The sequence below is a fragment of the Canis aureus genome, chromosome X, assembly GCF_053574225.1.
Source record: "Canis aureus isolate CA01 chromosome X, VMU_Caureus_v.1.0, whole genome shotgun sequence".
Classification (NCBI taxonomy): domain Eukaryota; kingdom Metazoa; phylum Chordata; class Mammalia; order Carnivora; family Canidae; genus Canis; species Canis aureus.
In genome coordinates, this window is record NC_135649.1 from 39,229,107 (window position 1) to 39,243,440 (window position 14,334).

At 39.1% G+C, this 14,334-nt stretch overlaps 1 protein-coding gene, 1 long non-coding RNA gene and 1 pseudogene across 2 annotated transcripts in view; 1 reads left to right on the forward strand and 2 right to left on the reverse strand.

The window, feature by feature from the left end:
• The window catches only part of ALG13 (ALG13 UDP-N-acetylglucosaminyltransferase subunit), a 73,139-nt gene extending 66,146 nt beyond the window's left edge, over window positions 1-6,993 (reverse strand). Inside the window, 3 exon segments of the mRNA XM_077888864.1 lie at window positions 4,624-4,762; window positions 5,698-5,860; window positions 6,861-6,993. Of these exon segments, the coding sequence (XP_077744990.1) occupies window positions 4,624-4,762; window positions 5,698-5,860; window positions 6,861-6,941 (383 nt within the window). The 5' untranslated portion in view covers window positions 6,942-6,993.
• On the forward strand, window positions 6,304-12,483 carry LOC144308423 (uncharacterized). Its single transcript, XR_013374889.1, has 3 exons — window positions 6,304-6,448; window positions 10,914-11,038; window positions 12,007-12,483. It is a non-coding gene; the product is annotated as an uncharacterized LOC144308423 (long non-coding RNA).
• Window positions 12,484-13,473: 990 nt separating this feature from the next.
• On the reverse strand, window positions 13,474-13,989 carry LOC144308589 (ubiquitin-ribosomal protein eS31 fusion protein pseudogene; annotated as a pseudogene).
• Between the last annotated feature and the right edge of the window lie 345 nt (window positions 13,990-14,334).

The following is a 14,334-nucleotide window of genomic DNA, read 5'->3' on the forward strand; positions in this document are numbered from 1 at the left end:
TATACTATTTTATGAACTGTATACAAAATTTCTACCAGAAAGCTATGAACACCTACAGATAATCTAATTTTATAGGTCTCAAGACTCCTTAATCAGAATTTCATGACGTATCAATCTTGAGTTACATGAACCCAAAAGTCATGTATTTAGGCTATTCTATACATCTGATCACATAATTGCTTATAAAACTAATGTTTTAAGTACATAAATTATAAATTCCTCGATGATGTTATAATAAATGTTTCAAAACTAATGAGAAGGGGCCTAACAGCAAGTTCTATTGGCCTAAGTCCTTTTTGATTTACTCTTTTCAAACCAATAAAGCTTCCATATTGAACAAGATTAGTTTGTCATTTTCTCTTTGTATTTTAGAGAAGAGAATGAATCTACACCACTGAAGTAGTTTCTCCAAGTACCACCAATCAACTGACTTGATCTTTAATCTTGTTAATCTTTTTAAGGTAATTTTTTAACTTTTTATTTCACAGAACACAACTCATCATTTTAGCTTGTTTTTAAAAAATTGGCTCCTTAAATTGTATAGCTAAAGATACTGACTCTCAAATGCCTTTACCAATTTGTTACTGCTTCATTTTTTTTTTACTCTAAGCAACACAAAACTAATAACTTCATTTGAGGTTCTTGTCAAAGTTTTCAGATTTATTTTTGACATGGTTTCTAAATCAATTTGGGATTCTAGGATAAAACCTATGAATGCTCACTACATATTTTAAGTAAAATATAAAGATTAAGCAAAAAATCTACTAAGTAGCAATAAGGATTTGGACCCAGATGCTAACATTCACACCATGAATTCTTCTATACATTCTATAGATGTGTAAGTTTATTAATTTATATTATTCTGCAAATATATACTATGTATTTATAATTTGATTTAACCACATTCCATAGGTTGAATTTGGGAGGGGTGTTTTTTAAAGTGTTCAGAGATTAGTGTTTATTTTTGTAATCCAACAACTTTATCCAAAAATGCAGAAAATTTTTCTGGCTGGCCAGGAGGAAAACATTTCAGTGTTGATAAGTCCATTGACTGTAACAGCCCCGGAAGCGTGCTAAAACAAAAGAAGAAAAATATTAGGTAACAAGGGAGAAAATTCTGTAAAATTCATTTGCCGCCCACTTGATGACTGAATCTAACTTCCAAGAATACTGTGATGCTTCTGAAACTGTACATGTGAATTTTAGTATACTTTTATTATATATATAGTTGACCCTTGAACAACACAGAGTTAAAGGAACTGATCACCTGAACAATTGAAAATACATGTACAACTTCCAGGAGCACCAGGGTGACTCCATCAGTTAAGCATCTGACTTCCACTCAGGTCATGATCTAGGGTCCTGGGATCAAGCCCCATATCCTTGGGCTCTAAGTTCAGCAGGGATTCTGCTTTTTCCTCTCCCTCTGCCCCTCCCCCACTTGCTCTCTCTCAAATAAATAAAAATCTTAAAAAAAAAGAAAATTCATGTACACCTTCTGACTCCCCCACACCTTAACTACAAATACCCTACTGTTGATGGGAAGCCTTACCAATAACAGAGTCTATAAACACATTTTGTACATGATGTTACACACTATAATCTTAACAATAAACTAGAGAAAAAATGTTACTATGAAAATCGTAAGAGAAAACACATTTATAGTACTGTATTGAAAAAAATCTGTGTAAAAAAAAAAAAAGAAAAAAATCTGTGTAGAAGTGAACCCATGTCATTCAAATCTGTGTTGTTCGAGGGTCAACCACACATACAAAAATGAAAGCAATATGAAGAGCTCTATGTAGTACCTGTCCATACCAATTCAACAGATACTGTATATTTTGTCAACTGAAATATTAAAGAAATGTTATTTCATTAAAGATGTAGTCACGGGACTTTTGAACATTTTTCAGGACTGGGCAGACATAAACCAAGGCAAAATTCATTTATGAAAACAGAATAAATGAAAACAAAAGTAACAGCTGCCAGACAAGAACAATAAGCTGGGGAGACTACTGGACCATGCATGAAGACTAAATAACTTTCTTTTGTAATTGTACTACCATAAATCCACATATAATTAAGTAATGTACAATCACCATGCATGTTGGAAGTAAGATTCCAAACCATGCCATAAGTATTACTTCAGAAATTTAAGTAAAGCAGCCACTTAAATTAGAACAGACATACAGGGGCAGCCTGGGTGGCTCAGTGTTTTAGCACCACCTTCAGTCCAGGGTGTAGTCCTGGAGACCCAGGATCGAGTCCCATGTCAGGCTCCCTGCATGGAGCCTGCTTCTCCCTCTGCTTGTGTCTCTGCCTCTCTCTCTCTCTGTCTCTCATGAATAACTAAATAAAATCTTAAAAAAAAACAGACATACAATCATCCAGCCTAGACTCAGGAGAATAAATAATATACCTAAAATGAAAATATAACCAATTATTTTTACCATATTCATGTCTTAAAATATAAGACTTCTCAAACTGTAAAAAATAAATTGGAGACTTGCACAGCTTCCTTTTCGGCTTGAATAAGGAATCAGGATGTTTTGGGTATCAATGCTTTCTCCTTTTAAATGTACTAACATAAGGGGATCCCTGGGTGGCTCAAATGTTTAACGCCTGCCTTCGGCCCATGGCATAATCCAGGGCGTGATCCTGGAGTCGGGCTCCCTGCATGAAGCCTGTTCCTCCTTCTGCCTCTGCCTCTCTCTCTGTGTCTCTCATGAATAAACAAAATCTTTTTTAAAAAATTAAAAATAAAAATAAATGTACTAACATAAAATCAAAGCTGATTAACATCTAGAATAAAAATACTCCTTAGAAATGTCTGGAAAAATTGACTTGCATAAACCAGTTAGGAGTTTATTCTTTAAAAAAAAATATTAGCGGGATCCCCGGGTGGCGCAGCAGTTTGGCACCTGCCTTTGGCCCAGGGCACGATCCTGGAGACCTGGGATCAAGTCCCACGTCGGGCTCCTGGTGCATAGAGCCTGCTTCTCCCTCTGCCTATGTCTCTGCCTCTCTCTCTCTCTGTGACTATCATAAATAAATAAAAATTTAAAAAAAATAAAATAATAAAAAAATATTAGCCCCTAACAATCTCTGCTACCCAAGGACACCTATGCCTACTATCAGAAGCCTACATAATTATTATATAGCTTCTTCCAACACAGAATACTTACAATAATGGCTTCTATGTTACACAGCCACCCTGATATTCCCTCTCCCCCATCATATAGGGATTAAGACGTCAATTGTTCCTGAAATAATCAATGAATTTGTCTCCTCTATAAAAACAGAAATTGTCTGTTTTGTTCACCAATATACGCCCAAGTACCTAGAATAATGCCTAGCACATAGTAGGTGCTCAATAAATATTAAACAAATAAACAAGTATTTACTGAGTGTCTAAGAGATGCAGTGAAGTTAAAAGAAAAGCCTTTAGGTTCTAGCCAGTTTCTCCTAAAACTTATTTTTCACTTTAAAATTAATTTCAATTATAACATAAAAGATACGTATTTTATAATACTTCTATGAGGTCTTTACTTTTTTTTTTTTTTTTTTTTTTTTTTTTTTGAGGTCTTTACTTTTTAAAACATCAAACTACGATAACTTTTAAAGTCAAATAATTGGGAATTAATGACCTGACCCTTTGGCAAGCTTCTAGTGTCTCAAGAATTAACAGAAAACCAACCAGCAATTTTCTTCATCCTTCTACTGTGTTGATCAGTTCTTGTTGAATTTTAATATACTTCTAAAAAATAATACTCCTTACCATAGTAATTCCTCAGGCTTAAAATACTTTAATGGCTTCTCACTAAACACAATACAATCAGAACTCTTAAGTGAGCTATCTCCACCCAATCTCATCTTCTATCTTCTGCCTTGCTTACCATACTCCTGCCACACTTAATCTTCCCTCTGGTTCCTCAACTCCAAGCTCATTCCTAACTTAGGGCCTTTGCAATGGCTGTTGTTCCTTCTTCCTCTAGAGTTTCATTCACATGACTACCTCTTGTTCAGATCTCAACTCAAATGTCATATACTCATTCATGCCTTCCCTGATCAATCTAATTAATCTTTACTCCCAGCTATCTTATCACCCTTATTTTCTTCATAACACATTTCACCAAAAAAAAAAACCCACATTTCACAATGTGAAATTATCTTGATCGCTTATTCTTAAACTGTTTACTATCTCCCACTAATAGAACATTAGTACCATGAGAGCAGGGGCTTTCCCAATGGATTTACGGAATGTAAAACTTTAATTATAAAAAAAATAAGCAAATGCCTTCTTTGTATAATGAAAAGCCAACGAACTCAAAAATCATATCCTCAAAAATCATATCCTCGGAGCCTTCAGTGCCCAGATGAAACTTACATACATGCCTACATACATTCAGATAATCACATGAAATGAAATAGGCACAGATACAGAAAGAAATATAACAGAAAACACACAGCGGAAGACAAACAACAGTTTCACAGGTGAGGAAAATCAAAGCGTTCGATAAGCAGAAGGTAAGAGGTTTAAAAAGACCGACAGGTCAGGTAGGTGGATAAGAATAGCTAGTGAGGATTTAAGGCAAGAGGTCAAATTATCAGTCTGTAGTATACCTGCAGGTACAGTAGAAGAGATGCCCGTCTTTATGTAGCTGCTTTGCCAATTCCAGCTGATGATTGTTCATCAACTTTTCGTTTACAACTACTACAAGTGGCTTTCTTTTTTCCAGAGTCTCCAAACAGCTTCCTGCACCTACAAAATAAATCAAAATTGTTAACAGTTAAAAAAAAATTAATGTGCTCCACCAAGCTTTAAGACAGAACTGAAGATGAAAAACTTAGCTGGCAGTGACGGGCACTGAGAGGGTCACTTGACGGGATGAGCACTGGGTGTTATGCTATATGTTGGCAAATCGAACTCCAATAAAAAAATATACAAAAAATAAATAAATAAAAATCAATTGATTAACTAATTAAAAAAAAAGAAAAACTTAGCTGGCAGAACTACAAACCAGGCCTCTTAATTATACATTCAAAATAACAAAAGTCAAATGATCAGTTGCTCTGTATTAAATGCTACAAAATTTGACTTGAAAAATACATTCTTGGGATGCCTGGGTGGTTCAGGGGTTAAACGTCTGTCTGCCTTCCGCCCAGGGTGTGATCCTGGAGTCCTGGTATGGAGTCCCCCACATCGGGCTCCCCGCAAGGAACCTGCTTCTCTCTCTGCCTCTGTCTCTGCTTCTCTGTCTTTCATACTCACATGTAAAATGTAAGAAAAAAATTGTTCAAAGCCAATTTCTTCATGTGCAACCCAATTAGTTGGCTGAACATTTCAGCAGATCTAAGCCCAAATGCTAATTTCAAATTAGACAACTCTTTACGCATGACACCGGACAAATTATTTTGCTCCTGCGTTTAGAGTTTCTTACTATACAGTTAGTCCATGTTCTTAATTTCTTATCCTTTTATCCCCAAAAGTCTTAAAACTTTTATCTTACCCAAAATAGTAACCTCTAATAAATGTTCTCAATAGGTATATTCAAATAAGTATCATACTGAAAAAGGCTACAGTGAGTTACTCTACTGATTTTACTTTACCGCAAAAAAATCCAAAAAAAAAAAAAATCCCTAAATTTCTGTTCTTAACTATCAAAACCTAAACCGTGGGATTCTAAGGAATTTTACCTGCGTGACTAATAACAAGATCTGCTTTCTGAAGATCTTCTTCCAATGAATCCTTGTACCTGTAAACATCCAGAGCAAATGACTCAGTACTCAATGGTTCAGGTACCACCTTTCCTCTACCTATCTGGAGGACAAGTCGGCTGTAGCCCAGACTCCTGAGGATCTGGAAAAAAGAAAAAAAAAAAGCGGGACTTTTAAACAGGCTTCCGTAAAAAGGACAACCACCACCCCTAAAGTCGGTGTTCAGACCCGCGCGCGGGCCACAAAATCTTCTACCTGTGGCCGATTTTACTTTTCCAGAACCAAGCTGTGCACCCCCCCACACACACACACCGTACCCGACCCCGACAGGGTACCTCACAAGCCCTAACGTTAAGATCTATGTGACTGTGCTCACCAAGCCGTCGAAAGGACAGGCCACGCCACAAGCAGACGACCAGGTAGAGACCCTGAGAAAGGTTCGAAAACTGGAAAGGAGACGAAGAAACGACCCCGATCCGCCTCAGGGCTGAAGCTGTGCAAACCCCGGTTTGGAGGAGCCGCCAAGCCAAGCCGCCAAACCGCCGCCGGAGGACGCCAGCCGCGAGGACGCCTGGTGAGACCGCGCGGCGCGGGCTCGCCCGAGTACAGCGGGGGCAGGGCGGGGACCGCTTGCCGAGAGGAACCGGCCGGATCGAGTCGAGCCGGGCCGAGCCTGACAGAGCTCGTCGAGGCGCCCGGTGCTGACTACACGACCCCGAGCGAGCCTGAGGTACGTCGAGAGGCTGGCCCGGACCCCAGGAGCCCCACTCGGAGAGGCGGAGCAGCGGGAAGGAGGGGCGAAGCCGGAGGAAGGAGAGGCGGAGGCGGAGAGTCGGAAGGGAAAAGCCAGGGAAAGGAGGAGCCAGAGAAAGGACGGGGAGGAGGGTCCGGGAGGGCGGCGGTAAATTAGGAAGAGCAGGCGGAGGGCGCCGAGGCGACTGAGAGCAGGAGGAGGGCCTAGCCGGGCGCGGGGAGGAGCCAGTAAAGGGGCGGCGGCACCTGAGGTAGAGCTGTTGGGGGTTCTTCCGAAGCGCGGCGTTCAGGAAAGGTTACCGAGGCTAGTGGTAAGGCTAGCGGCGGCGGCGGGCTGCGAGCGGCGAACAGAGCCACCGCGCACCCGACTGCGCACCTCCCCCACTCACTTGCAGAGTGTCGTGAGCCGAGACACACGCAACGAGGTCGTCAAAGCTGGTGGTCCCTACTGTAACAAATACGCACTTCATCGCGCGGGTTCCCAGCCCGAATCGCAAGGGCCGGATGTGACGTAGAGGACGCCACGTGTGCTGCAGAGGCCGCGCTGAGCGGGGAAAGCGGAAGTCGGCCATGGCCGCCAGGGGGCGATGGGGACCTGGGAGTGTGGCGCGGGGCGGGGGACCGAAGGGTACAAATCGCTTATGTGCCTGAAACTTGTATGAGCTTACCGAGCCCTCACAATGGAGAAGTGGGGAGTTGAAAAGCCGTAGTTAAAAAACAATGATGAAACATCACACCTAAGTGCTGTGGTTGTGTCATTGCTTGGGTGCCACAAAACTTTTGAATGCTACAGGACTTTGGGAATCTTTATTTGCTACCCTGTTTTGCCAGTTTCCTTTTGAGCTATGTTTTCACCTCAAGTCTCGAGAGCACGTGAAAAAAAAGTGCCTTTTCAAAATCACTCATTAGCATAGGCTCTTCAGACTACTTTTCTGGAAGCCAGAGCCCTACAGGGTCTCTTGGAAGCTTCAGAGTCAGTTACCTTCATTTAGCAAGCATTCTGTGTAAAATAGAGGCACTAGGGGCCTGGAGCATGCATCTGTAATTCCTTGCTCATCCATTGAGCCTTTTAAAACGTAAAGTTAGGGGATCCCTGGGTGGCTCAGCGGTTTAGCCCCTGCCTTTGGCCCAGGGCATGATCTTGGAGACCCGGGATTGAGTCCCACGTCGGGCTCCCTGCATGGAGCCTGCTTCTCCCTCTGCCTCTGTCTCTGCCTCTCTGTGTGTGTCTTTCATGAATGAATGAATAAATAAATAAAATCTATAAATAAATAAATAAATAAGTAAAACGTAAAGTTATGATAAATTTAAATTATAAAATGTAAAGTTATACATTAGCATGAATAAATACCACAGATACCTTACACTGAAGTAGTCAAGTACCCGGGAGGTGATTTCTCCCAACTCCCTTCTTTCTCCTACCACCATTACTGGGATGATTGCCTGCTTAATATCATTCTAATGTTTTCTGTATTTCCTACTTAAAATCTCTCTTTAATTCATATTTGCTTTTACCCTGCCTGGTTATGTACAGAAGGGAAGCTGCGAGAAGAAATTAAAAGGGAAAAGGAGGGATCCCTGGGTGGCGCAGCGGTTTGGCGCCTGCCTTTGGCCCAGGGCGCGATCCTGGAGACCCGGGATCGAATCCCACGTCGGGCTCCCGGTGCATGGAGCCTGCTTCTCCCTCTGCCTGTGTCTCTGCCTCTCTCTCTCTCACTGTGTGCCTATCATAAATAAATAAATTAATTTAAAAAAAAATAAAAAATAAAAAGGAAAAGGATTAGAGGTGAATTAAGCCTAGAACTTAAGTGGGGGAAAAAACCTCTTAGGCATATTTCTCCTGGACTGTTCCTTTAAATCTCATAGCCTGGTTAATTGTCTTTTTTGGGGGAGCGATGTGCAGCTTCGCTTCTCTTGATGACAATATTCACGAATTAATGATAGAATGAAACAAACTACAGACTCATAACAGCAAATGTACAAAGATCATGGTTAAAAAATAAGCATAACAAGTTTTCTGCCCAATAAGAGGAATAAACTGAATATTTATTGAAATATGAAAATATTCCAAAATATTCTGTAATTCAGAAAAACCTTTATCTCTTGTTATGTCTGTGACCTTTTTTTTCTATATCTAGAAGATACTTAATTAAAGGAGCACTGTTCTGATTAGCAGAAAGAAAAGTGCACGTATAAATGGAATATTCTTAAATTCCCAGAAAAACAGAAAATTGAACTTCTAATATTTTAAATATGCTGGACTTTAATAAAGCATCTTCTTGCAGAAAATGATCCAGAAATGTTTTAAGGACCCAAGATTACATAATTAATGTAAAATTTTCGCAAGTAAGTCTTTTCTCTGTTTTGTCAGTGTTAAGTACAATACGAGAATGCATTTTATTTTACTTAAGTGTGTTTTTCCTAAACTTACACAGGCTTACTGAGCAAAGAAGTTAACATTACCTGTGAAAATGTTTATGATTATGAAAAATGTAAATTTATTTTCAACTACATTAAATAAATATTCTGACTAATGTTATTTCATCTGCAAATATACTTTGTAGTATGCTAACTTGAAGATAGTTTCCAAGATCTTTAAACAACTTAGAATCTGGACCCATTAAATTGGGTCAATGAATGGATAATCGTTGCATCACTAGAAACTTAATAAATAAAACAGATTATTGAAACATTGATTTAAACTAAGCAAAAAAATAAATAAATAAACTAAGCATAATTCCAATATGATTTTTTTATGATTTTGCATCTTATTTTGAGATGCTATAGAGAAGCCATGTCTTGGAATTGTATAATGTCTTATTTTTGCCACTTTAGGAAGTTATAAAAAGGATTTGTGTGGCTGTGAGAAGTTTTGTCATGTGTATTCTTAAGCCTTGTTAGTCTGTAAAAATGTTTGTATATGCCAGATACTTATATTTTCCACCAATAGAAATTAGTCACTTTGGTCCAAAGTTATAATTAATATGGTAGTTGAGGCTCTTCAAAGAGTAACAGTGACAATTACAATACTGTGTCTGTTTTCTTTTTTCAAGGACAAAGGATAATTTTTGCCTAAAGCTGCTTTTTAGTTTTCAGACCTTTTATACTATCAAAAATTACCAAAAACCTCAAAGAGCTTTTGTTTATATGGATTATAATGTGCATTAACTATTATTTACCATATTTGAGATAAAAATTAGAAAAAAAATTTTTGAAGATTTTATTTATTTATTCATGAGAGACACAGGCAGAGGGAGAAGGAGGCTCCATGCAGGGAGCCCAATGATGTGGGACTCAATTCCTGGACGCCAGGATCACAACCTGAGCCAAAGGCAGACGCCACCCAGGTGTCCCAAAATGAGAAAATTTTAAATATTTGTTGATTCATTTGAAAGTAGCAATGATGAGCACATTGTATGTTAATGTAAATGACCTATTTTTTATGAAAATAGCTTTTTTTGCCAAACAAAAACTTTCATAGAAAGAATAGCATTGTTTACCATCTGGGCTAACAGAAGAAAGCCAGATCTTTGTTATCAACTTTTGCTTTTAATCCATTGCATTTCACACATCACATAGCCTCTGGAAAACTCCACTGTACACTCATGAGAGGAAGAGAGTCAAAAAGACAGATAACATCTTAGTATTGTTATGAAAATCATTTTGACCTCACAGATCTCTAAAAGAATGTAAAAGAGTATTAAAAAATGACAGAATATAGAAAGTGGATTTTATTTGCTGTGGCTTATAAAAACCTAAGTCTGAAATGAAGCTATGAAATGTATTCAAATGTTTACAGCACCCCCTCAGTTTAGATGGTCTTAATTTCTTTAGTAATTAAATCTTCTACCTACAATACAAAAGGTTATTCTTTACATGCAGAATGCCTAGATAGCAGGTATTCTGTGTCTCACAAGAATAATTTTCTATGATTTCAGTTGCCTTTATTATCTACTTGATTATTTAAGGGGGAAAAACCCCACAGAACATAGGCTCTTCACTTAATGTGTTACCTTCTGTGTTTCTTTTCAAATGCTTTATTTGTATAGGAACCCCACCACCACCCTACCCCATCCACACCCTTATTAGCTGTTTCTCTTTTGGGGATTTCAGTTACCCTAGTCAACCTGCAGTCCACTGTACACTCATGAGAGGAAGAGAGTCAAAAAGAAATGGAAGATCCTCCTTCTGACTTCTGTCTTATCATCAGAAGATCAATAGTAGCCTAACCGTAGCTGTATCACAGTGCCTATTATCAGTCACCTCACCTCATGTTATCACAGTTATTTTATCATCTCACATCATCACAAGCGTGGGTACAGTATAAGATATTTTGAAAGAGAGAGACCTCATTTGCATAACTTTTCTTACAGTATATTGTTATAATTGTATTTTATTATTAATGATTATTAATCTAATTTATAAATTAAACTTTATCATAGGTTTGTGTGTATAGGTATGAAAAACATGGTACGTGGTACTATCTGCAGTTTCAGGCATCCACCTGGGGGTCTTGGAGTGCATTCCTTGTGGATAAGGGGGAGACTACTGTGCTTTGATTAAATAGGTAGGTAAGTATAGTTTCTTAATGATCCAGTCAAAAAAAAAAAAAAGATCCCGTCAAGTGCACAGATGTCCTCTGACAATTCTTCATTTTGCCTTTCTAAAATCAGTTCCTGATTATCAAACAAATAAAATTTTCAGGATATTTTTTATACCTAAAACTAAAACTTTTGGGGCACATGAGTGGCTCAGTCAGTTAAGCATCTGCCTTCGGCTCAGGTCATGATCCTGGGGTCTGGGGATCAAGCCTCTTGTGGGGCTCCCCACTCAGTGGGGAGTCTGCTTTTCCCTCTACCTCTGCCCCTCCCTCAGCTCCTGCTCCTGTGTGTTCTCTGTCTCTCCTTCTCTCTCTCAAATTAAATTTTAAAAATTAAAATAAATAAAACACAGCTGTCCCTAAAGTAAGATTTTCTGTTAAAATATTATTAATATAAACATTTTAGATTTTGTATGCTTTATGGGAGGTCCCTGGTGATTTGTTAGTGCCCTTTCTGTCTTTAATACTGTTTTTTTTTAAGATTTTATTTATTTATTCATGAGAGACACAGGCAGTGACACAGGCAGAGGGAGAAGCAGGCCCCATGCAGGGAGACTGATGTGGGACTCCATTCCAGGACCCTGGGATCAGGCCCTGAGTCAAAAGCAGACGTTCAACCACTAAGCCGCCCTGGCGTACCTATCTCATAAGAGTTTTGATGAGGGCTAACCCTGAAGGTAAAACAGTATTATAAGGATGCCTGGGTGGCTCAGTGGTTGAGTGTCTGCCTTTGACTCAGCCTGATCCTGGGGTCCTGGGATCGAGTCCCACATTGGGCTTCCCTCTGCCTGTGTCTCTGCCTCTGTCTTATGAAATATATACTCTACTCTGATAGAGTTTTGCATCTATTGAAGATTGGCAATATATAGAGTTGACAATAGTAATAAATTAACCACAGCCATTAAATCTCTTAATGTTCTTGTTTTATTCTAAAGCGTACCTGAAGGTTCTGCTATAAACTACAGGCCAGAATTTGCATCTTCAACAAAGAACAATCTCAGAGCCACGTGGAAAGGGACCATTCGAGGTACCTCACATGATTGCCACTCCAAAGAACAGACTTTGAGGTTCAGGCTTCTGAGCTGACATCACTTAGATGACTTTCAGACCATACCAGTGGACTAAGGCAAGATTTCCAGGGCTCATTATAATCCAGTGAAAGGCACAGATAGCATAGCATCAGATAACCAGGATGCATGTGCTAAACAATGCCTCACCTTCCATAAGATGCCTAATAATCTTTTTTTCTTTTTTTTTCTCTTTCAAAATATTTCAGAGTTATTCATCACTGAAACCCAGGTATCCTGACATGCATTTTAGAAAAAAAAAAAAAAACTCATATGTCCCTTCCCAGATAAAATAAACATGAAGCTATTGCTAAGAATCTAAAGGAAATATGGAAAATAAAGTAACATTAGTTATCCCTATGATAAGTGTGGTTTCTTAATTATTTTATGTAACTGAGGAGGGAGCTATTTAATTTTTTTAAAGGCAGCAGTTTGGCGCCTGCCTTTGGCCCAGGGTGTGATCCTGGAGACCCGGGATCGAGTCCCATGTCGGGCTCCCGGTGCATGGAGCCTGCTTCTCCCTCTGCCTGTGTTTCTGCCTCTCTCTCTCTCTCTCTGTGTGACTATCATAAATAAAAATAAAAAATAAAAATAAATAAATTTTTTTAAAGGTTTTATTTATTTATTCATGAGAGACACACACAGAGAGAGGCAGAGACACAGGCAGAGGGAGAAGCAGGCTCCATGCAGGGAGCCCGATGTGGGACTTGATCCTGGGACTCCAGGATCATGCCCTGGGCTGAAGGCAGGCGCTAAACCACTAAGCCACCCAGGGATCCCAGCTATTTAATTTTTTAAGAGACTGTAATGAATGCATGCCATATTAACTTATTCATATTGTTTTTATATGTTTTGTTTCTGCTCTTGCTATTTTCTCTGCCTCTCCATCATTATGGATAACTAATCCTTCAAGATTCAGCAGAGGTCAATCGGAGAAGGACAAACATTATATGGTCTCATTCATTTGGGGAATATAAAAATTAGTGAAAGGAAGTAAAGGGGAAAGGAGAGAAAATGAGTGAAAATATCAGTGAGGGTGACAAAATATGAGAGACACCTAACTCTGGGAAACGACAAGGGGTAGTGGAAAGGGAGGTGGGTGGAGGGCTAGGGTGACTGGGTGATGGGCACTGAGGGGGGCACTTGGCGGGATGAGCACTGGGTGTTATGCTATATGTTGGCAAATTGAACTCCAATAAAAAAAAATTTTTAAAAAAAGATTCAGCAGAGGATGATTTCCTCCAGGAAGCCTTTCTCTGGCCCTTGTAAATTACGTTCACTATGTAAAATACTACTCTTTGTCTACCTCAGCCATAATTCTTTTTTTTTTTAATGTTATCAGTTCACTTCTTTTATTATCAATCCATATACAATTACTTGTCTTCTGGTTTGTTGAAGCAATAGATCAGACAACATTTGCCACAATAATGTCTGTCAAAGTGGCTAGCCATAAAAACTCCAGCACCACATTCATCTGAAGGGCACTCTCGACGAAGGCGACTGATTTTGCCATTCTCGTCCACCTTGTAGTATTTCAGGACGGCCAGCTTAACCTTCTTTCTCTTATGCTTATTCTTCTTGGGAGTGGTGTAAGACTTCTTCTTCCTTTTCTTAGCACCACCACGAAGTCTCAACACAAGATGAGGAGTGGACTCCTTTTGAATGTTGTAGTCAGACAAAGTACAGCCATCCTCCAGTTGCTTGCCCGCAAATATCAGTCTCTGCTGATCAGGAGGGATTCCTTCCTTATCCAGAATCTTGGCCTTTTCATTTTCTATTGTATCCGAGGGCTCAACCTCGAGAGTGATGGTCTTCCCCGTAAGGGTCTTAACGAAAATCTGCATCTTGGCCTCAGCCATAATTCTTGATGTTTAAATTACCTATATACTTTTTACTTCCTCTGCACTGTAAAATCCTAAAAGGTAGAGAGCATGTCTACCTCATCTCTGAATTCCCAGGATTCAGTGCTATCCCTGGAACTTAGAAGATCCTCAATAAATGTTTATTGAACTAAAAAGAGTTAAATTATTAGGGACCATCCTAGGCCCTGGGGGGATTAGAGATAATTAAAACATAATTCCTTTTCTGTTCTAATAATAGAGTATTTGTTTTGTTCATTGGCTGACCAATGGTTTGTGGACTTTTAAAATTAAGAAACCATGGAATCCATTCTTTTTATCTTATGGACAAGAGACA